General features: G+C 40.7%; 1 protein-coding gene across 10 annotated transcripts in view; it reads left to right on the top strand.

The window, feature by feature from the left end:
• Window positions 1-206: 206 nt before the first annotated feature.
• ZMYM5 (zinc finger MYM-type containing 5) overlaps window positions 207-21,621 on the top strand; it is a 36,969-nt gene continuing 15,554 nt past the window's right edge. Inside the window, exons 1-5 of one of the 10 annotated variants that reach the window (XM_045869133.3) lie at window positions 1,496-1,634; window positions 2,456-2,520; window positions 9,784-10,282; window positions 10,522-10,615; window positions 18,226-19,655. In XM_045869133.3, coding sequence (XP_045725089.1) covers window positions 1,593-1,634; window positions 2,456-2,520; window positions 9,784-10,282; window positions 10,522-10,615; window positions 18,226-18,398 — 873 coding nt within the window. In that variant the 5' untranslated portion in view covers window positions 1,496-1,592 and the 3' untranslated portion in view covers window positions 18,399-19,655. The other 9 variants (XM_064586319.1, XM_064586320.1, XM_064586318.1 and 6 more) reach the window with 9 other exon arrangements.

Here is a 21,621-nt window from a genome sequence, read left to right on the forward strand (position 1 = left end):
ACGTGCGCCGAAGACGTAGGTGTAGACGATGAACAAAAGAGAAGCCCCATCGTCGATGTGGCTTCCCCGGGCACGCCCGCCCCGGGGCGCGCCGCAACACTCCACACCTTCGCTCGGCTCCCCGCACCCGGGCCGGCCCTGGTTGGGCGAAGCGATTGAGCAGACTGTGGAGTGGAGTCTCCATCAACCGTTGAGGACCAGGAGATGGTGGAAGGCAGTGGAGAGGCTGGGTTAGAGGCTGGGGGAGGGCAAGGGAAAGAGGCTGCGGAGGAGGACGACGGCAGCGCCGAAGGACACACCGAGGGGAGGCTCCAGCCCCTCCAACAGGCGGGAGCCCAGCTCCAGGGGAGCCCGCAGCTTCCTCCATCTTGGTTGATGGAGGCGGGGAGCGGCGTCTGGGTCTCTCCACCGTGGCGCCCGTCCCCCAAGGGCCCCTCAGGCGCAGACGCTGGAATCAGGGGCTGTCCCCTCGGCCGAATGGCGGAGCCCAGTTGGGGCTTCGCGGGGCCAAGTTTCCCTGCCCCACGGGGTTTGGTTTTGAATTGGTCCCAAGTTCCCACAGCAGTCCCGACAAAATGGAGGACGTCGTCTCCTCCTGCAGCCATGACGGGAGGTGGGGGGACAATTCCCCACGGGGGTGAGGCGAGGGTGGAAGTGTTCCCACTCCCCTCAGCACATTCGGGAACCCACTTCACGCGCTGCCCCGACCTCCCACTTTGCCTCGCTCCAGCCCCTGCCCGGGCTCGCCCCTCATGGGGGGCTTCAGGAACTGGACAGGGAGGGCGTTGGGGACATCGAGGCCCCGTCTCTCCTCGGGCAGGGTCATTGGGAGCGGCTCCAGGGGCCTGGGCGCCCAGGCCCGAGCTAGGGCAGGCGGCCACGGCCTCAGTCTCTCGGGCTGTATCGGGCCCTGGAGGGCCCCCCCCCCGGGCCCCCAGGCACCGAGCCGGCGGCCGGTGCAGCGGACAGCGAAACTCGGGCCGCCTGACCCTGACGGACCCGGGGGTGGGGGCGGGGTGGGAGGCGGGGGTAAGGAGGGGAGGGGACGCGGCCGAGGGCCGAGCGCTGGCGGAGGGGGGAGTGGAACGGCAACGCCGGGGGGTGTGGTCTGCGCCTGATGGACAGCCCTCCGGACCACCCCCTCCAGGGGGGTCCTGAAGGAAGGCAGATGGAGCCAATGGACGTGCCCGAAGCGCCCCGGCCCGCCCTCCCCGCCAGCCAATGAGGGTGCGGCGGGCGGGGCCTTCCCGGGCTCGGACGCGCCGCCGCCTCCTCCGCCTCCTCCTCCTCACCAGCGCTAAACCCGGGACTGGACCGAGTGGAGTTGTGCGTGTTGCCGAAGGGGGGTGGGCCGGGGGAGGGGAGGTTCGTTCCGCGGAGCCGCAGCCAGAACCGGGTGAGGCTTATCCCCGCTGTCTTTCCAGTCCAGGTCCGCCGATAGTGGGGGTGGCTGGGAGCAGCGCAGCCTCGGGAGGCGGAGGCGGTGAGGGCAGCCTCCGGAGCCTCCCACCGACCCGGGATTAATACCCCGCGGCACGGCCGCGGTCGCCGCTACCGCGTCGGGGCCTCGGTGGCTGCTCCGGGCTCCGCTTATGTCACAGGCGTCTTCGCGTGCGGCCCGAAGGGCTGCGAGAGTGAGGGCGAGGCCGGGAGGGCTGGGTGAGGCGGACGCCAGAGGCGGGGGGTCGCTCGGGGAGCGGGGGCCGCCCGGGCCGGGAGGGTGGGAGGTCGCGGGGTATTTTTCCTTCCTTTCTTGCGGGGGCGGGGGGCGGGGTGGTGGTGGGAAGGTGGGGGAGGGGTGCCTCAGTTCGTTCTCGCGCTCTCGGGGCTGCGCTCCCACCGTCCCTGCGGTAGCCTGAGGTCCCCAAGTTCTTCGGGGCGAGGGTGCTGCCTCTTCCCCCACTCGGTTCCCTCCGTCGCTCTTCCCTTTCGGGTTATTTCGCGTACTCATGTCTAATTTGGGCAAGTTTCTAATGGCGGACAGGGAGCGGGGAAGTCTCGGAGTCATAGCAACTGCTTGGGACAAATGTAGGAGATAGCAGCCCGGCGGTGACTTGAGCTTTCCCTTATCTCTGAATTGGTGCCGGGAGTGACAGGGATGACGCTGGGTGGGCAAATTTAGGAGGGAATACAGCTCCCTTGCTGGTGTCGAGGTAACATTTGCCCTCCAACCACCCCGCCTGCCCCTTCCCTAGGTCAACCTTGTTGCCCTCTGCCTTCCATTCTGTAGTTTGAAGAACGAGATTTAGCTTTGTCTAGTCGTTGAGGTCCCTGTACTCTTTTGGATTTGTTTACTCACCTCGTTTCCCCACCGCACTGGGGGTGGGGGAGGGTGGAAGAGCACGGAAACTCCTTGACTTCTTACTCTTTACTTTCTCCCTCTGGTGGTTAGGAGTTGGTGCTGTCTCCAAATTGGCTGTAACTAATTTCTCATCTCTCTCTCCTGTCGTTCTAGGATCAGGAATTATCTTCAGACCAGTCTGGTGAAACGTTGCCAGAAATTAAGAAAACATACCCCTTGTGAGTAATTGAGCCCTGCTTTTTTATTTAATACACTTAGTGCTGCAGTTAGGCGGTTTATCTTTGTTATCTTGAAGGCAAAGAGCTAATTGCTTAGGTGGACCCTGTCCTCAGAGTCAAACCAGGGTAATCCCTGGGAAAGCACTGGTAATGCATGCTGATAATTACACCACTAGCATTTTCTAGAGTTCCAAATAGGACTTAAAGTTAGTTTCATTTTTAATAATTTGAATTTAACTTTTTTTGTTCTTTCCCAATGGATAAAAATGTTTTTTTCTTTGCTGTTGTTTTAAAGAAAAATGTACTGAATCTTCTGTTGTGTTAAGATTGACAGAGTATTTTTTGTGTTTGTCTTTTTTTTTTTTTTAAGATTTTATTTATTTATTTGACAGAGAGCACACAAGCAGGGGGAGTGGCAGGCAGAGGCAGAAGGATAAGCAGGCTTCCCGCCCAGCAAGGGGAGCCTGATGTGGGACTCCATCCCAGGACCCCGGGATCATGACCTGAGCTGAAGGCAGCGGCTCAACCAACTGAGCCACCCAAGCACCCTTTTGTGTTTGTCTTATATTTGAGGAAGATTTATGTTTAAGTACCCTGATAGTCTTCCTGATAGCATCACATCAGGAGATACATAATGTAGTTGCACTAATGTGGTTCTAAGATTGACCACTGAATTGGTAGTGACAGCCTGATCTCTCCATTATGAAGTTAATGTATCTTTTCCTTGTACCAGAAAGTAATCTATGTGATGTTTCATTTTGGTACAGTAAAATGCCCAGTTTTTTGTCAGCTATTCAGTTAATGGTTTCTTAACACCAATCCTTGCCTAAATAATAATTTTATTGGGAATCTGAAGATGGTGATTTGGAAAAAAAAATCATTGATTCTACATCTGTTACCTGGGATTCAGTACAGTGTTGGATCCTGCCTATTTTATCCTTTAAAGCTGGTCCAACAGTTTACAGTTGGTTATTGTAAAGAAACTTGACGTTAGAATAACTCACATTGTAGTATTCCTGCCTTCCCTTTGGCCTTGTTGTTCCTTACCAAACTTGAATTTGCACTTAACTCTGTTATTCTTCACGGTACAACTTTTTAGTTAGTTAGATCTAGGACACTATGGTGTCACGATGTAGATTGCTATGTCTAGCTTTTAGGAATGGATATTGTTTCAATTAGGTAATTTTCGTAGGATCCCTGAAGTGATGATATTTCACATTCTATGGAGTTTTGTGAGATGATGGGATGTAGGTATGGTTCTAGAGCTATGTTGGGCATTCATAGAGAAAGGGAACTAGTGAGGACTAAGATTGGCATGGTAACAAGTCACTCAGTTATTATCACTTAGAAAAACCATTTTTCTTGGAGTATTCTGAGGTATTTGCAGCATGATGTAGTACAAAAAACTAGGTTTTAGTGCCAGCCAGAATGGTGTTCAAATTTCTGCTATCTTGGGGTGCCTGGCTGGCTCATTGGGTAGAGCATGCTACTCTTGACCTAGACATTTTTATGATCTTTTACTCATCACCCGTCTAGAGTACTAATAATTTTGTGGTTTTTCGTTTTATTTTTGTTTTTGCTGCATTATCTACTTCTCTTTTTTCTTTTTTTCTTTTAACTATTCTTATTAGAAGCTATCCTCAGCTACTTAGTAATTCTTGACTGGTCTACTTGTGATTAAGAATTTGGAAGTACAAAGCAGATTAGAAAAATGTGTGGGGCTTTCAATTTGTGAGCTTCACTGTAGGATGATTCTTTTCACCAGTTGATGGGTAATCTCTTGAGTCATTATCTTTAGGTCTTTCCTTTTTTGCTTGTTCCTAATTCCACAGAGAAGAGTGTTTCTGAGAAAAGTCTTCCAGGGAAGAGTCGCATGCCTAGAAGATAGAGATCTAGATGCCAGCTCTGTGGGAATCACATGCATGATACTGAACCATTTACTCATGCTTGGTGAACCCCAGAGAAAAGTCTTATGTTCTATTCAAAGAAAAAAAGTCTAGAACTTATGCCAGGGTAGGGAAAAACCTGTCATCTTCAACCTGGAGGGAAGGAATGGATCTGGGATCTCACAACTTCATTTTAGCTCCCCTTTCCCCTATTCCAGGGATATCTGGAGCTGCTGGTTTCTGAGCCTTTTTGAAGATTCTGCAGCATGAATCAGGATGTTTCTCTCAGCTTTTTCCATCACTCTTTTAGAGTTGGTTTATCTCAGATCAGCTGAGGTAGTTAACTACTCATCCATTCTCTCTTCAACTTGTAGAATTTTGTTGCTTTGTTTCTTTTTGTTGCTTCCTTTCTTGTTCCTTTCCTTGGGAGTAGGAACTTTACCTTTGTTTATGGCTGTTTTAGAAGGAAGTGAAGTTAGTTGTGTGTGATCAATCTATCAACTTAATCCCTACCAAGGTATTGATTTCTAGATAGTAATTTTATACTTGGGCACTTCAGTAATTCTCTTGCTATTTGTGCTAGTTGTTCATGAGTTCATTTGAGTCGTCTTTCTCCTATCTCGTTACATTTTTTATATCTCCGGAATTGTGGTACACCTTTATTTTATTTCTGATTTTAAATGGGAATGCTTGTAGCAGATACTCACTAAACATGAAGTTGGCTTTTGAGTTGAGATTATTTTTATGTAAATATATGTTTTTTTTTTTAATTTTTTTATTTTTTAGAGAGCAAGCGAGAGAGAAACAGCATGAGAGGGGAGAGGGTCAGAGGGAGGAGCAGGCTCCCAAGGAGCAGGGAGCCCGATGCGAGACTCGATCCCAGGACCCTGGGATCATGACCTGAGCTGAAGGCAGACGCTTAACCATCTGAGCCACCCAGGCGCCCCAATATATAAATATTTTTATAGTAAGAAAGATCTGTCTGTGACAGTATAAGTGTGCAGAGATGCAAAAGGACATGTTTTAGGACTAATTAGTGATTAACAGCAGTTTTTGTAACCTACATCTGGATTATTTTTTATATTTATATTATCTTTTATAGATTAAAAAAATATATATATATGTATATACAGGTGGCCAAAAAATGAACCTTTGAAACAATAATTTTTTTTAGTGTTTTTTTTTTTCTTAAGATTTTATTTTTAAGTAATCTCTGCCCAACGTGGGGCTCAAACTCAACCCCGAGATCAAGTCACACGTTCTAGCAACTGAGCTAGCCAGGTACCTCAATAATTATTTTTAAATACTTTCCTGGTGATTTTAATTTTTGAAGGTCCATAAAGCAAGTTTACCTTTCTCATGTGCTAGTCTTATCATATTAATATCTCAGCATTTCTTTTCTTTTTTTTTTTTTTTAAGATTTTATTTATTCATGGGAGAGAGAGGCAGAGGGAGAAGCAGGCTCCCCGCTGAGCAGGGAGCCAAACTCGGGACTCGATCCCAAGACCCTGAGATCACAACCTGAGCCGAGGGCAGATGCTTAACCATTTGAGCCACCCAGGCGCCCAATATCTCAACATTTCTATTTGAGCTACTTTTTTTAATAACAGGTTCTTGGGGCGTCTGGATGGCTCATTGGTTGAGCGTCTGACTCTTGATTTGGGCTCAGGTCATGATCTCAGTGTCTTGAGATCAAGCTCCCCCTCCCTGCCACTTGGGCTCAGCACTCTGCGGAGAGTCTGCTTGAGATTCTCTCTCTCCCTCTGCCCCTCAGCAGCACATGTGATACACACGTGTACATGCGTATATGCGTCCGCACTCTCAAGTAATCTTTTCAAAAAAATCTAACAGATTCTTTTTACTATGTAAATTCTATGTAATGGTATGTGTAAACATAACTGAATATTGAATGGCTACTAAATTATTTAATAAGAATTTATCCAGAAGCTTTTACAACTTTAAAGAGCACATTCTGGGGGCACTTGGGTGACTCAGTCTGTATGTCTGCCTTTGGCTGAGGTCATGATCTCAGGTCCTCCTAGGATCAAGCCCTGCTCAGTGGGAGTCTATTTCTCCCTCTCCTTCTGCCCCTACCCCCTGCTCATGCTCACTCGCTCTCTCTCAAATAAAATCTTTTTTAAAAAACAAAAAACATAATGAATGTACACTTAAAAACGGTTAAAATGGCAAGTTTTATGGATATATGTTTTGCCACAATTTTTTTTTTTAAGTAGGCTCCACACCCAGCATGGAGCCCAGTATGGGGCTTGAACCCATGACCCTGAGATCAAGATAAGCTAAATGTTTAAGATTAATTAGACACTTGTTGAAATCATAGGATGTAGGCAAAGTATCTGCCTGAATACGTTCTCAAAGGAGAGGGATTTAACATTTTTTCCTTTTTTTTAATATGGTCCAAACAGACACTAGAGACTTGCATGTCCAGTTATCTCAATAAAAGACCTTGGAATCGTGTATTATCCTCATGTACAATTTATAGTTTGGGTTTTTTTTTAAGATTTATTTACTTATTTGTCAGAGAGAGCAGGAACTGGGGAGTGGCAGACAGAGGGAGAAGCAGGCTCCCCACTGAGCAGGGAGCCCTATGTGGAACTCGATCCCAGGACCCTGGGATCATGACCTGAGCCAAAGGCAGACGTTTAACTGACTGAGCCACCACCCTGAGCCCTACAGTTTGTAGTTTGGAAAACTAAAAATAAATTGAAGTAATTTGCTCAGTGCTACACAACTAATTCACTAAACCATAACTTTTTCTCTGTTTTTGGATAATATTGTAGAAGTAGTCAAAACTTTTCTGTAATCTTCTGTTCCTGAAATTAAAGTGTTTGGTTAAATTTAATTAAATATAAATTATAAGAATTTAAATTATTGGCTTTTAGTAGTGGTTTAACTTTTTTATAATCTGTGACTTGAAAATAGGTGAATACTTAATCTTTTTTCAGAGATAGATGACTGCAATTAGTGGAGCATAAAGAATGCTCTTTCTCTTATTTTCTTTGAGACGGTTAAGATATGTCCTAATAGCCACCAAAGGAGACTGGACTCAATTATAGCTCTTTTCCAGAAATTGTTCTTTTCTCTTGTCATTTATTCAAATATAGAAAGGACTAAGAGAGTTCATGTATAACAGCTCTTATATTTCCTAACCTTGTTTAGGCTAAATTATTGCCTCTTTCCTTTGAAAATCAACCACAGAATAAGCTTATTGGATGTGTGGTAACCATGATCCCAATTTTTGTGTTTTTTTAATAACCCTTTTAAGATGGTCCCTTAGAGGGACACCTGGGTGGCTCAGTTGGTTAAGCGTCTGCCTTCAGCTCAGGTCATGATCCCAGGACGAGTCCTACATCGGGCTCCCTGCTCAGTGGAGAGCCTGCTTCTCCCTCTGCCTGCCGCTCCCCCTGCTTGTGCTCTCTCTCTCTCTCTGACAAATAAATAAAATCTTTAAAGTGGTCCCTTAGATTTGTTATTTCTTTTTCTTTGAAATGGACATTGAATGTTGATTTTATTTTAATAAACTCATCTTAATAAAAAGTAATTTCTAAAAATTGTTTTATACATTAAGTGCCAATAATACAGTGACTATGAAATCATTTCTAGAGAAAGATTTCTTGGATTTGAATTCTGACTCTATCCTTCCCAGCAATGGACACTTGGGCAGGCTATGCAGATTACTTATCTGAGTCTTAGTTTCCTAGTAGGAAAAAGAGCAGTTTATACTTCACTTTTATAAGCGTTAACTTGAATGAAATAACACCTATTAAGAATAGGTGTTATAACCATTATCAATTAAAATTAGTTGGGAAAATTTTAGAATAGAAATGTTATATAGCATATTTCAGTGTGAGTTGTTTAAAATGGAATGATGACTGCCATATGAAGTGAGTTTTCTTAATAATTCAACACCCATATGGTTCCCACCTTCTTCACTCTTGAGTTTCTAAGAAAATTGAGGCCAGCATATGTAAACTTACTTAGCTTTTCATCTATCATTTTTACATACTTAATATACATTCCATTTATACTTACCTTTTCCCCTCCTGCCTTTGAGATAGAGGTGATTTTTTACTCATGATCAATTTCATTACCACTTGTGCACATATCCTCATCTTCCTTCATCTACTTTTAAGAGCCTTGCTTCATTAATTAATTTACTTTTTTTTAAGATTATTTATTTATTTTTATTTATTTGACAGGACAGGGAGGGGGACTGGCAGGCAGAGGGAGAAGGAGAAGCAGGCTTCCCACTGAGCAGAGCCTACATGGGGCTCAATCCCAGGACCCTGGGATCATGACCCAAGCTGAAGGCAGATGCTTAACTCACTGAGCCACCCAGCCACCCCAATAAATTTACTTTTTCAGATTCCTCAACTGTGTCTCTCTACTGGATCCTTTCCTTCGTCATATCCTAGTGTACAGTAGGTTCACAAAAGTAATTGTTGAATATAACTGAATGCTAAGAATTTGGGGCCTAGAATTAGAGTCTGGAGTTTAAGTCCTATTCAGTCTTACCCAGAACAATTTAATTGGCTTCTCTTTCCTGATTGTAAAGTGGATTAAATTATACCTGCATTATGGGGCTGTTTTCAGAATTTTACATAAAACACCTGTAGTATAATGTCTGGCAATTTCTGGACAAAAAGATTCAGAAAGATTTAATCACAGTTATGTCGGAAGCAGAGAATTTGAAAATCAGTGACAAAAGACACTAGCAAAATAAGGATTAGACGATATCGTAGTTATTTTGGTAGATGAAAGTATAGTATAGTAATTATATTTGGACCCATATTGATATTCGATAGAATTATTTTATTACTGGGGCGCCTGGGTGGCTCAGTCGTTAAGCGTCTGCCTTCTTCGGCTCAGGTCATGATCCCGGGGTCCTGGGATTGAGCCCCGCATCAGGCTCCCCACTCCACGGGAAGCCTGCTTCTCCCTCTCCCCCTGCTTGTGTTCCCTCTCTCGCTGTGTCTCTGTCAAATAAATAAAAAAAAAACTTAAAAAAAAAAAATTAATTTTATTACTATTTCCTATTTCAAAGGAAGACTTGGTTTTGTTTTGTTTTGTTTTTCATTGTAAAGGATGAGCGGGTTAAATTGAGTACTTTAAAATGAGTAAGTTTTTTAAGGACTACCACAAATTGGATGATTAATTTCCATCAAATTCTGAAGTAAGCATTAAGTGGTTAATGGGAGAGAAAAAACAAAATGAGTAACAATTCTTTCCCTAAAAGTTAGATAAAAATCACGAAAATTAAAGTTTCATTTCATTGCATTATTTCATTGCAATAAAACTGAATAATCATACTAGAACTTTTTTTTTTTTTTTTTTTTTTACTATTCTCTGTCCCCTACAGGTTCTTTGGCATGGATAAATGTTCAGTGAGAGGATTAGACTTGGCTGAACAGACTCCTGTTTTATTAGAGCATAAAGCCGTGGCAGCAGCTAGTCTCATGGATATAGGAAATTCATTTGGTAACCCAACTAGTCCTTTAGATAACAGATGTAGATATTCATCGGTGGAAGAAGATGATGATGATGTTGTATTTATTGAATCTATACAACCTCCTTCAACTTCTACTCCAGCAGTAGCTGATCAAAGAAATTTTATATTTGCTTCATCAAGAAATGAAAGGCTACAAGGAAATTATTCCATAATTCTTCCTTCCTCAAGAGATTTGGCTTCTGAGAAGGGAAATGTAAGTGAGACAATTGTTATCGATGATGAAGAGGACATAGAAACAAATGGAGGGGAAAAGAAAAATTCTTCCAATTTTATTGAATGGGGACTTCCTGGAATTAAAACTAGAACCAAAGATTTGGATTTCTCCACTTCCAGTCTTTCAAGAAGTAAGGTAAATGCAGGAATGGGTAATAATGTTATCACTACAGAATTGACTCTGAAATTCCTATTACTAATGTTACAACCTTAGAAACAGGTATAAGCTCTGTGAATGCTGGGCGAGATATGAACTTAATGATTACACGTATTACATCACTATAGAATACCAACTTGGGAGATGTCGCTAAAGGACTTCAGTCAAGTAATTTTGGTGTTAATATACAAACATACACCCCATCTTTGACTTCACAGACCAAGACTGCAGTAGGACCTTTTAATCCTGGTAGAATGAATGTGGCAGGAGTTGAATTTCAGAATGGAGGATATGCAACTCATCATAGTCCCGGTAAGCAGTAAGTGATTTTATTTACTTTCTATATATGAAATACTTTATTTCTCTTGACTTCCATATTAAGATGGAATATTTTACTTGCAGTCTGCTTGGTCCCTGATTTTTCAGACATTAAATCTATTTTACCCAATGTGCTATACATCTGAAGTGTTTTAATTGAAAACCTCCGTACTTCACTACGACCACCATGTTAACTAGTATCTTTATTTTAATGTAAAAATCATAGAATAAAAAAATGGACAGTGAATTGAAGAAATAAAATAATATGTAATAATTGAATTTTATTTAATTTGTAATTAGACAACTTGAAATTTCAGTTTTTCATGTGAGGTATTTATTTTTGGACTTCTTGTCTCTGATTTTTGTTTTTAAATCAGCATTTTATTAGTTGCTTTATTTTAAAAGTTGGGAAACTTTCTTGCCTTTAAGTCAGAGCCCTATATTTTTAAAACTTACATGGATGGTCTTGTTCTGCTAAAATTAAAATATAATGAGAGCTATTGAAAAGTTAGCATATCTTTTTGGTAGCTTTATCATGATTTAGTGTGGGGGTTTGAGAGTTTTAAAATTTGTTTTGGTATTGTTTTTTGGCCGTTTTGGTGCTTTTTAAGCTGTTGACCAAATAATAATTTTGGGAATGTCTAAAAAGTAACTAAAGCTAAGAACCTCATTTACTGCTTTAATGGAATGCCAGAATTTTTTTTCTTTCCTTTTTTTAAATTAATCTTTTTCTCTGGTTATGAGAATACTGCCTGATTATTACAGAACACTTGTAAGAAATCATGGTTAGAAATAAGAAAATATTTGTCACCATATCCCACTAACTAGCAGGGACTACTGTTAAAATTTTGGTTTCTTTGCTTGAATTCAGTTTTTGCCTCTGTGATTTTAAAAAATATAATTCAGGGGCACCTGGGCGGCTCAGTCGTTAAGCATCTGCCTTTGGCTCAGGTCATGATCCTGGTGTCCTGGGATCGAGCCCTGCATTGGGGTCCCTGCTCCACAGGAAGCCTGCTTCTCCCTCCCCCACTCCCCCTGCTTGTGTTCCTGCCCTTGCTATCTCTCTTTCTCTGTCAAATAAATAAATAAAATCTTTAAAAATATATATATATATATATATATAATTCAGAGCATAGTATATATAGTTTTGTGTTCTATTGGTTTACTTAATCTAAATTTTAATATGTCATTTGAGAAATAGAAGTTTCTGTGGGACACCTGGGTGGCACAGTTGTTTAGGCGTCGGACTCTTAGTTTATTCCCAGGCCATGATCTCAGGGCCAGCTCAGGTGGTGATCCTCAGGGCTGTTAGATCGAGCCCTGCCTCAGGATCCACAGTCAGCTCAGAGTCGCTTGGAATTCTCTCTTCCTCTGCCCCTCCCACTCATGCTCACACATGAGCTCTCTCTCTCTCTAAAATAGAAAAATAAATCTTTAAAAAAATAGAAGTTTCTGTGCCTATAAAATATTTTTTTTCTGAGATACTCTTTCCTCTACTTTTTTTTTTTTTTTTTTTTAGCATTTGTATGGTTTTCTTTTTTTTTTTTTTTTTGAAGATTTTATTTATTCATTTGAGAGTGAGCACAAGCGAGGGAGGGGAGCAGAGGGAAAGGGAGAAGCAGACTCCCCTCTGAGCAGGGAGCCTGATGGGGGCTCAATCCCAGGATCCTGAGATCATGACCTGAGCCAAAGGCAGATGCTTAACCAACTGAGCCACCTCCGTGCTCCTATGGTTCCCCATTTTTTACTGTTGAAACTCTAAATTTCTTTGTTTACATTGTTTATTATTTCCGTAGGACAGTTCTCAAGCATTTTAGGCTGTTTCACTCTTAAAAATATTTGAGGACCCCCAAAGTTTTTAAATTTATATCGATTAATTATCATGTTAGAAATTAAAGCTTGGGGCACCTGGGTGGCTTAGTCATTAAGCGTCTGCCTTGGGCTCAGGTCATGATCCCAGGGTCCTGGGATCGAGCCCCTCCTCGGGCTCCCTGCTCAGCGGGAAGCCTGCTTCTCCCTCTCCCACTCCCCCTGCTTGTGTTCCTGCTGTCGCTATCTCTGTCAAATAAATCTTTAAAAAAACAAAAAAAAAGAAATTAAAGCTTAAGTTTTTTTTAAGTATGTATTTAACAATAATTATGTATTATATGACAAAATACCATTTTTAATGAAAATTACTTTCAGAATTTAGTGAACAGCATTGTTTTATATTTCTGCAAATCTCTTTAAAGTTTGACATAATAGAAGACAGCAAGGTATATGGTATCTTCTCGTATCTATTTCTACATTGAATCTGTTGCTATATCTTGTTTTAAGTATAAAATGAAAATCTGCCCTCACATAGACATTTGGTTGTAGAAGAGAGCACTATTTTAGGTAATTATGGATAGTTGTGGGGTTTTTGACACAGCACCAAAACTTGATAAGTGGCAGTTTCTTAAAGTTTCTTAATACTGTGGAATCTGAAACCAACTAGTGAAGTTTTCATACTTTATTACATTAAGATTCATTGATCTGTGAATGAGTCTTTACCTTTGTATGATTTGGTAACATTGTGCTTTAGTCAGTTAAAAAATACATAGATTTGGAAAATACCGATTCACTGAACTTCTGGATGTTGACACTTTATTTTAAATGTTGACACTTTAGGAAGCTGTCAAACTGACAGTGGTGGATACAGTTTTCAAAGATGCTAATTTTCACTTGAAAGCTCAGATTTTCTCAGCAACAAATACTGTCATTTTTCTTGAAGTGAATTTTTCTTGATTTATTTTCAAGAAAATGTCAATAACCAGTGTTTTTTAACATGGTTATTAAATGGTATTTAAAATGGTATTTCATGAAAAAGCGTAGTTCATCTTGCAATGTAACTATTTTACAAGCACTTTTCCACTTTTCCTTCAGACAACCATTGTACTTTGGTATGAAACAGAGGTGGTCTATGTATGCTTCCCTGCTTATGCATGTTTCTCTGTTTATCACACAGAATATTAAGATGTATTCAAAAGCTTAAATTTAGTAAGATTAATAATAATATTTACTATTTCATCATGGACATCTATTATATAATACATCATTTTACTGGTCTTTGTCCTTAGTTCTTAGGAGAAAGACTAAATCCTTGGAATTTCCCAAGTATTGGGATTGTGTTTTCTATTTATGAGCCCTTTGGATCACACTTGAATTTGGGCTAAGACTTAGATGAGATGACCGAGGCTGAGGGAGGGTCACCAGAAAGACCAACCATGTGAGTATAGAGTGTTGGAGGTTTTAACCAGCCCAACCTCAAGGGAGGAGAGGGAGGCTGGAGATTGAGTTCAGTCACATGCAGTGAGGCGCCAATAAAAACTCTAGACACCAAAGCTCAATGCAGCCTCCTGGTTGGTGTACTCATCAATATGCCAGGTAGGTATCGCTACCTGATTCCATAAAAAGGAGGCACAGAAGCTCTGCATTTGGGGCCTTCTAGACCTTACCATTCTTTGTCTCTTCATTTGGTCGGTCCAGATTTGGATCCTTAATATTAAAACTGTGATTGTAAGTATAGAGCTCTCCTAAGTTCTGTGAGTCATTCTAGCAAATTATTAAACCTGAAGGGGGCCTTAGGAACCTCCCAGATTTATAGCTAGTTGGCCAGAAGTATGGGTGGCATCTGAAGTGACTGGCAGTCTTGTTGGGCATTATGCCTTTTAAACCTGTGGGGTCTGATTCTAATTCCAGGTTAGTGTCAGAATTGTATTCACCAGTTGGTGTTGATATAACAACCATAAGTGCAGGTGACACTTTTTTCTTTTCTGCAACTGTGTGATAGTAAAGAAGTAAGATTCGGTTCTACTGCCAGCAGTTTTACCCATCACTGCTTTTGCACCATTATTGTAAATGCCAACACAGTGAAAAATGCAAATAATCTTAGTATTATCATAGAAATAGTTTGGCCGCACAGATCCCTGTTTATTTCTTTTTCTAATACAGTGTTGAATAGAAATGGTAAAAGTATAAAGCCTTGCCTTGTTTTTGACCTGGAGTGAGGGTAGGACAACATTTGACATTTCATCATTATTAGCTCTTGTCAAATATAATTATCTTTTTTGTGTTTATATAATCATTTAATAGTTTGTTATTTGAAGTTGTTGCTAGTCTTTGCAATTGTAAAGAGGTTTTTCATGAATAGTTCTGCAAGGTGGCACACTTCTCTTATTTTCTTGAGAAAAGGTTCTATAGGTGGAATTGCTAGGTCAAAATGTCAACATATTAAAAAAAAAGTGTCAACATATATTTTTTTAAGATTTTATGTATTTATTTTAGAGAGAGCATGCGTGTACATGCATATGTGAGGAGGAAGAGGGAAAGGGAGAGGAGAGAATCCCAAGCAGACTCTGCGCTGAGTGCAGAGCTGGACTTGGGGCTTGATCCCATGAGCCCGAGATCATGACCTGAGCCAAAACCAAGAATGGGAGACCAAACCGACTGAGCCACCCAGACACCCCAAAGTGTCAACATATTTTTAAAACTTTTGATGATCTGTGCAGAATTGCCCCCACCAAAAAATGGTATTACTTTCCTTACAGCATAAATTTTTCCATATTGCAAGTTTGGGGATAGGAGTGTTATTTAATGTTTGCTAAACTGGTCATTGAAAGGTGGTGTCATCTTAATTTAATTTACACATCACTGAACTTTTAAAAATATATTTGCAAACTTTTTGTTCATGTTTGTCATCCGTTTATTACTGTGTACATCTTTTATTTATTGAATAAGAATTAAATCTGAGAAATCCTGTCATAAAAACTTGTGATCTTTATAATGAAGGATGTGTAAACTTAAAAGCAATTGAAGGTATTGAAGACTTTGAAATAATGTCCATTGAAAATTGTCCTTTTGACGCCTGGGTGGCTCAGTCAGTTTTGAGTGTCAGCCTTTGGCTCTGGTCATGATCCCAGGGTCCTGTGATTGAGTCCCACATCGGGCTCCTTGCTCAGTGGGGAGCCTGCTTCTCCCTCTGCCTGCTGTTCTCTCGCTTTCTCTCTCTCTGGCAAATAGATAAAATCTTTTTTAAAAAAAAAGGAGAAAGAAAAAGAAAATTGTCCTTTGGATCTGTTTATTTCTTTTACTCTCTTACCTATATTTTGTTTCACAATTCTTTCTTAAATTTTAGATGTCTGTTTGTGTAAGCATGAATTCCATCTTATGTACACATAAACTCTTTAGTTAAAACCAGAAACCTTGCCTTGTATTTCTTTAATGTTTGCTTTGACCATTTTTCACCTTCTGGAATAAATTGATGAAGTTGTATATTTATTGGCAAATGTGTATAAGTAAGATGCTTTTCTTCTTCTTCTTTTTTTTTTTTAAGATTTTATTTATTTGACAGTACAAGCAGGGGAGTGGGAGGGAGAGGGACAAGCAAGCTCTCACCAAGCAGAGAGCCCAATGTGGGGCTTGATCCCAGAACCCTGGGATCATGAAGCTGAGCCGAAGGCAGACACTTAACAGACTGAGCCACCCAGGCACCCCAAAGATGCTTTTCAATGTAAAGCATAGCATAGGGGGGGCACCGGGGTGGGTCAGTCTCTTGGGCATCTGACTTTTTTTTTTTTTTTTTTTTAAGATTTTATTTATTTATTTGACAGAGAGACAAGGAGAGAGGGAACACAAGCAGGGGGAGCAGCAGAGGGAGAAGCAGGCCTCCTGCGGAGCGGGGAGCCCGATGTGGGGCTCGATCCCAGGACCCTGGGACCATGACCTGAGCCAAAGGCAGACGCTTAATGACTGAGCCACCCAAGCGCCACCGGGCATCTGACTGTTGATCTCAGCTCAGGTCTTAATCTCAGGGTCATGAGTTCAAACCCTGCATTGGGCTCCATGCTGGGTATGGAGCCTACTTAAAAAAAAATAATAAAAGCATAACCTAGACTGATACTGTAAAAAAGCATACTGTAGTTAGATGCTATACTATCATTTCACTCAAATTGTGTGCATAACTGAAACTTGCAAATGTTATTTGGAAGTAGTTTCAATTATTCTTGCCTTGTCGACTCTTTATCTCATTAATTCATAAGTGTATTTTACATTTCTATATTTTCTCATAATGTGAAGTATCAGTCATTTTAAACTATAACAAAGAGAAAAAGCACAAAATATCTCACTTGACACTCATTCATCTAAATGGAGGCATTCTTGACTACCTACGTTTAAACTATTTTGTTTGATACATGGCAACAAATTTCTGTTATTTATGAAGTATGTATGAATTTACAACATTTCTGAGTTCCCTAAAATTCTATCTTTGGGGACAAAAGTTACAGAACTATACCTTTAAATAATAATAACAATTAGTATGGAATTCTAAAAAGAATGTTTACCAAGTTGTCAGGTGAAAAGTGATGCTGAAGATACGTTGAAGCTTTCTTAAATGTTAAGTCAACTGTCAAAAGGACAGTCTGTCATTGTTGCTATTTTTCTCTAACTTCAATGTAGCATAGTAAAAGTTGTCTTAATTTTAGTATTGGCCCTAGGTTTTGTTTTTGCTTCTTTTTGCATTAGTAAAACTAACTAAATTCTATCAGACTTATAGAAGAAGATGGCACCAATTTTATTATTATTATTATTTTGTTACCTAGAGTGTCTTACTTTAGTTTCTAAGATTTTTTTATTTATTTGTCAGAGAGATAGAGAGCAAGCAGGGGGAGAAGCAGGTGCCCCGCTGAGCAGAGAGCCCGATGTGGGACTCGATCCCAAGACCCTGAGATCATGACCTGAGCCAAAGGCAGATGTTTAACCGACTGAGCCACCCAGGCGTACCTTACTTTAGTTTCTATGTGCTTTCTACTTCTATAAGTAGAAGGATTTCCAAAACAGAAAAAAGAAAAAAGAGCAAGATGAAGATTTCTGGAGTTGAGTTACAAATAAATCTAGGGCGTATAGGTTTAAATTTCATAATACAGAATTATGGCTCTGCATAAAATACACATAAAACTGCATTTTGTCCTATAAAAACAGGATTATGTCCATTAGAATGGACCTTTGAGTCATTTAATCCTTTCATTAATGTTTAGTGTTGACTTTTTCAACAAAAGGTCTTTCTACTCATCACAAATCTTCATATAAACAGCAAAAAACTCATCACAGAAAAAATACCTTTATGTAGAAATCGCTCTTGAGTCTGTTTTATTTTTATTTCATTACAGTCATTTCTGGCTATTCTGATTCTAAGACATTCTATTTCTGATAATAAAAGACTAGGTAATTCCAATCCCTCTTGCAAAAAGTAATTGGGGAGGAGGGGCAAAATATATAAAATATGCATTGAAAGCATCACAGAGCTATAAATATAGTGGGAAAATGAAGGTCCTAAGATCTAAGAGAAGGAGCTTCAGAGAAGTAATCTGTTATTTGAAGCTGCTTTTCTCTTATGGGTGTGCAGTTCTAGAAAAAAAAACTGCAGAGAAAGGCTGTAAGAACTTTCAACAGATTCACAGGGGTCCACAAAGAGGGATACTGGTAGAAAAAACAAACCAAACCCCCCCAAAACACAACTCTTCCAACCTCTGGCTTGGGATGCTGACATCCAGAGCCTCGATTTTTTTTTTTTTTCTTTCTTTCAGTTTTTCATGTAAACACAATGAAAACCAAGCACGAACATGAGGAGACGAGGCCATATCACAGAAAATCAAGAGGAAAACAGACAATAGAAGTGAACCTACAAGGGATCCAGATAATAGGATTATCAGATGCAGATTTTAAGGAACTATATTTTTTAACTGCAGGTTGGGCATAGCCGAAGAATATAAGTGAACTGGAAGAAATAAGAAAAATCCAGATTGAATCATAGAGAGTAACAGGGTAGAAAACCAGAAAAGAATGTAAGATACCTATGACAATTGACAAAAAGGACATGTATTTAATGTCCCAGCAGGAGGAGGAAAGAAATGAGACAGAAGAGGTGCAATTGAGAATTTTCTAAAATGGAGAAAAAACATGAACCTACAAATTCAAGAACATTTACAAATCCCATGCAGGATAAATACCTTAAGAAACCATTAAAAGACATGTACACAAATCATAGTCCAAATTTATAACAATTCAAATGTCCATCAACAGTAGGATGGATAATTCTAGCCACACAGTGGAATACTACTGCATGTGATGTGAATGAACCTTACAGACAAGATGTTGAGTTAAAGAAATCAGCCACAAAATTGTACATACTGTATGATTTTATGTATGTGAATTTCAAAATAAGAGAAAACTAATCTTTGAAGTCAGAATAGGGATGGCTTACAGGAAAGGAAGGAAATTATCGATTGAGAAAAGACAAGGCTTCTGGGATATTGGACTTTTTCTGTTTGTTTATGTGGGGGTGGTGGTCATGCAAATATTCATTGTAAAAAATTTAATTGAGCAGCGTGCCTGGGTGGCTCAGTCGGTTGAGAAATAAAACAGTTGTGCTGTTAACAAAGGAAACATTTGTTTTATTTATGTATGCACCAAAGCTAACGTGAAAAAGAAATTTCAGAATCTTGGGGCACCTGGCTGGCTTAGTTGGAAGAGATGAGACTCTTCATCTCAGGGTTGTGAGTTTGAACCCCATGTTAGGTGTAGATATTTAAAAATAAAATCTTGAGGGGCGCCTGGTGGCTCAGTTGTTAAGCGTCTGCCTTCGGCTCAGGTCCTGAGGCTCAGGTCCTGATTCTGGGTTCGAGTCCGGCATTGGGCTCCCTGCTCCGCAGGAAGTCTGCTTCTCCCTCTCCCACTCCCCTGCTTGTGTTCCCTCTCTTGCTGTCTCTCTCTCTGTCAAATAAATAAATAAAACCTTTAAAAAATAAATAAATAAAATCTTTAAAAAAAAAGAAATTTCAGAATCTAATTATTGTCCTAAGCATATAGTTGATGTCTCACATTCCATAATTATATAAACATGCTACTTTTATGGATAAGTCCACAAAATTTAAAAGCCCAGTATTTTTGTTCAGGGTTTTTATTTCTCCCATATTTTTTTAAAGATTTTATTTATTTATTTTTAGAGAGAGAACACGTGCAAATGGGGGGGCCGGGGTAGAGGGAGAGAGAGAATCTTTTTTTCTTTTAGATTTTATTTATTTGAGAGAGAGAATGGGAGGGGGAGAGAGAGTGAGCATGAGAGGGGGGAGAGTCAGAGGGAGAAGCAGACTCCCTGCTGAGCAGGGAGCCTGATGCGGGACTCCATCTCCGGACGCCAAGATAATGACACGAGCCGAAGGCAGTCGCTTAACCGACTGAGTCCCCCAGGCGTCCTTATTTCTCCCATATTAATGGTAATGACAAATCTTATAATTGTTGCTATTTTTTGTTTCTGTTATTTATTAAATCTAGTGTGGCATCTAGATGATACGTAAAAAAAGTGGTCCCAGAATACAACCTATGTTTGTTCTATAGATGAATATGTAATTTTTGTTTTCTTTGAAATGGTTCAGAAGTAGGAAAACTGAGCGGTAATGAAACTTCTGAGCACTAAGTGATGAAAAACTAATTATGATATATTCCATATTTGTCAGCATGTCATCCTGTGGAATGAAAGAATTGCTTTTCTTATTCTGTTTTATTTTTGCTTGTAAGATAGAGGTGTCTTGGGCGCCTGGGTGGCTCAATAGGTTAAGTGTCTGCCTTTGGCTCAGGTTATGGTCCCAGGGTCCTGAGATCAAGTCCTGCATGGGGCTCCCTGCTTAGCAGGGAGTCTGCTTCTCCATCTGCCCCGCCCCCCAACTCGTGCATGCACTTGCTCTCTCGCAAAAATAAATAAAATCTTTTTTAAGAAATAAAGGTATCTTGAAATAGGACAGAAAAATAGAAGCAGTAGGTAGGAATTTAGAAATGAAAATATAGTTGTCAGTGTTAATACTGTGAGAGGCCTTTGGGGCTGTGATAGGTGGAGGCGGCAATAGACCTCTTGCTAATGACAAAAGCTATTCTTTTTTAAGATTTATTTATTTATTTTAGAGAGCAAGTGCCTGACTGCGGGGAGGGGAAGAGAGACAGAACCTTTAAGCAAACTCCCCGCTGAGCTCGAAACCTGACCTGGGGCTGGATCCTACCACCCATGAGATCACGACCTGAGGCGAAATCAAGAGTTGGACGCTCAACCCAACTGACCCACCCAGGCCCCCCTACAAAAGCTGTTTTTGAAGATAGTGATAGGATAATTCAGTACTCTGGGGCCTCAAAGCTTTCACCATCTTGCAAGAGTTAGAAATGTAGAACCTCAGGCCCCTCCCTAGAACTATTGATTTTGAATGAATGAATTTATATACATATATATGTAATTGCATTTTTAATGTATTTAATGTAAATGTATTTTAAAGTAATCTCTACACCCATGACGGGGCTCGAGTTCACAAGCCTGAGATCAAAAGTCACATGCTCTACCAACTGTGACAGTCAGGCACCCCTAGAATCTCTGTTTAAACAAGATTCCCAAATGATCTCATGCATGTTAAAGTTTGAGAAACATTGTTACCTGTATATTTTGATGCTAACAATAATATATGATGGAGGAGTCCCTGTGTGAAGTTAGGAAAGCTGAGTCTTCCCAGATTAACCCATCTCTTATATTAATGATTATGGAATAATATTTAGAAGGCTGGGAAGGAATTGTAGAAAGAGTTGCTTTAAAAAGTGGAGTGGGGAGTGCCTGGGTGGCTCAGTTGGTTAGTCTGCCTTTGGCTGAGGTTATGATCCCAGGGTCCTGGGATTGAGCCCTACTTCAGGCTCCCTGCTCAATGGGGAGTCTTCTTCTTTCTCTCCCTCTGCCCCCACCACTCCCACCCCCCGCTGGTGCTCTCTCTCTCAAATAAATAAAATCTTTAAAAAAAAAAAGTGTTTTGGAGTGGTGCCTGAGTGGTACCTTAGTTGGTAGAGCATGCAGCTCTTGGTCTTGGGATCATGAGTTCAAGTCCCACGTTGGAGCTTACTTAAAATGAACAAATAAAAAGTATTTTGGGGGCACCTGGGTGGGTCAGTCAGTT

The sequence above is a fragment of the Mirounga angustirostris genome, unplaced genomic scaffold (genome assembly GCF_029215605.1).
Source record: "Mirounga angustirostris isolate CCGP_5_RB_7025 unplaced genomic scaffold, mMirAng1.0.hap1 SCAF_3, whole genome shotgun sequence".
Lineage (NCBI taxonomy): Eukaryota > Metazoa > Chordata > Mammalia > Carnivora > Phocidae > Mirounga > Mirounga angustirostris.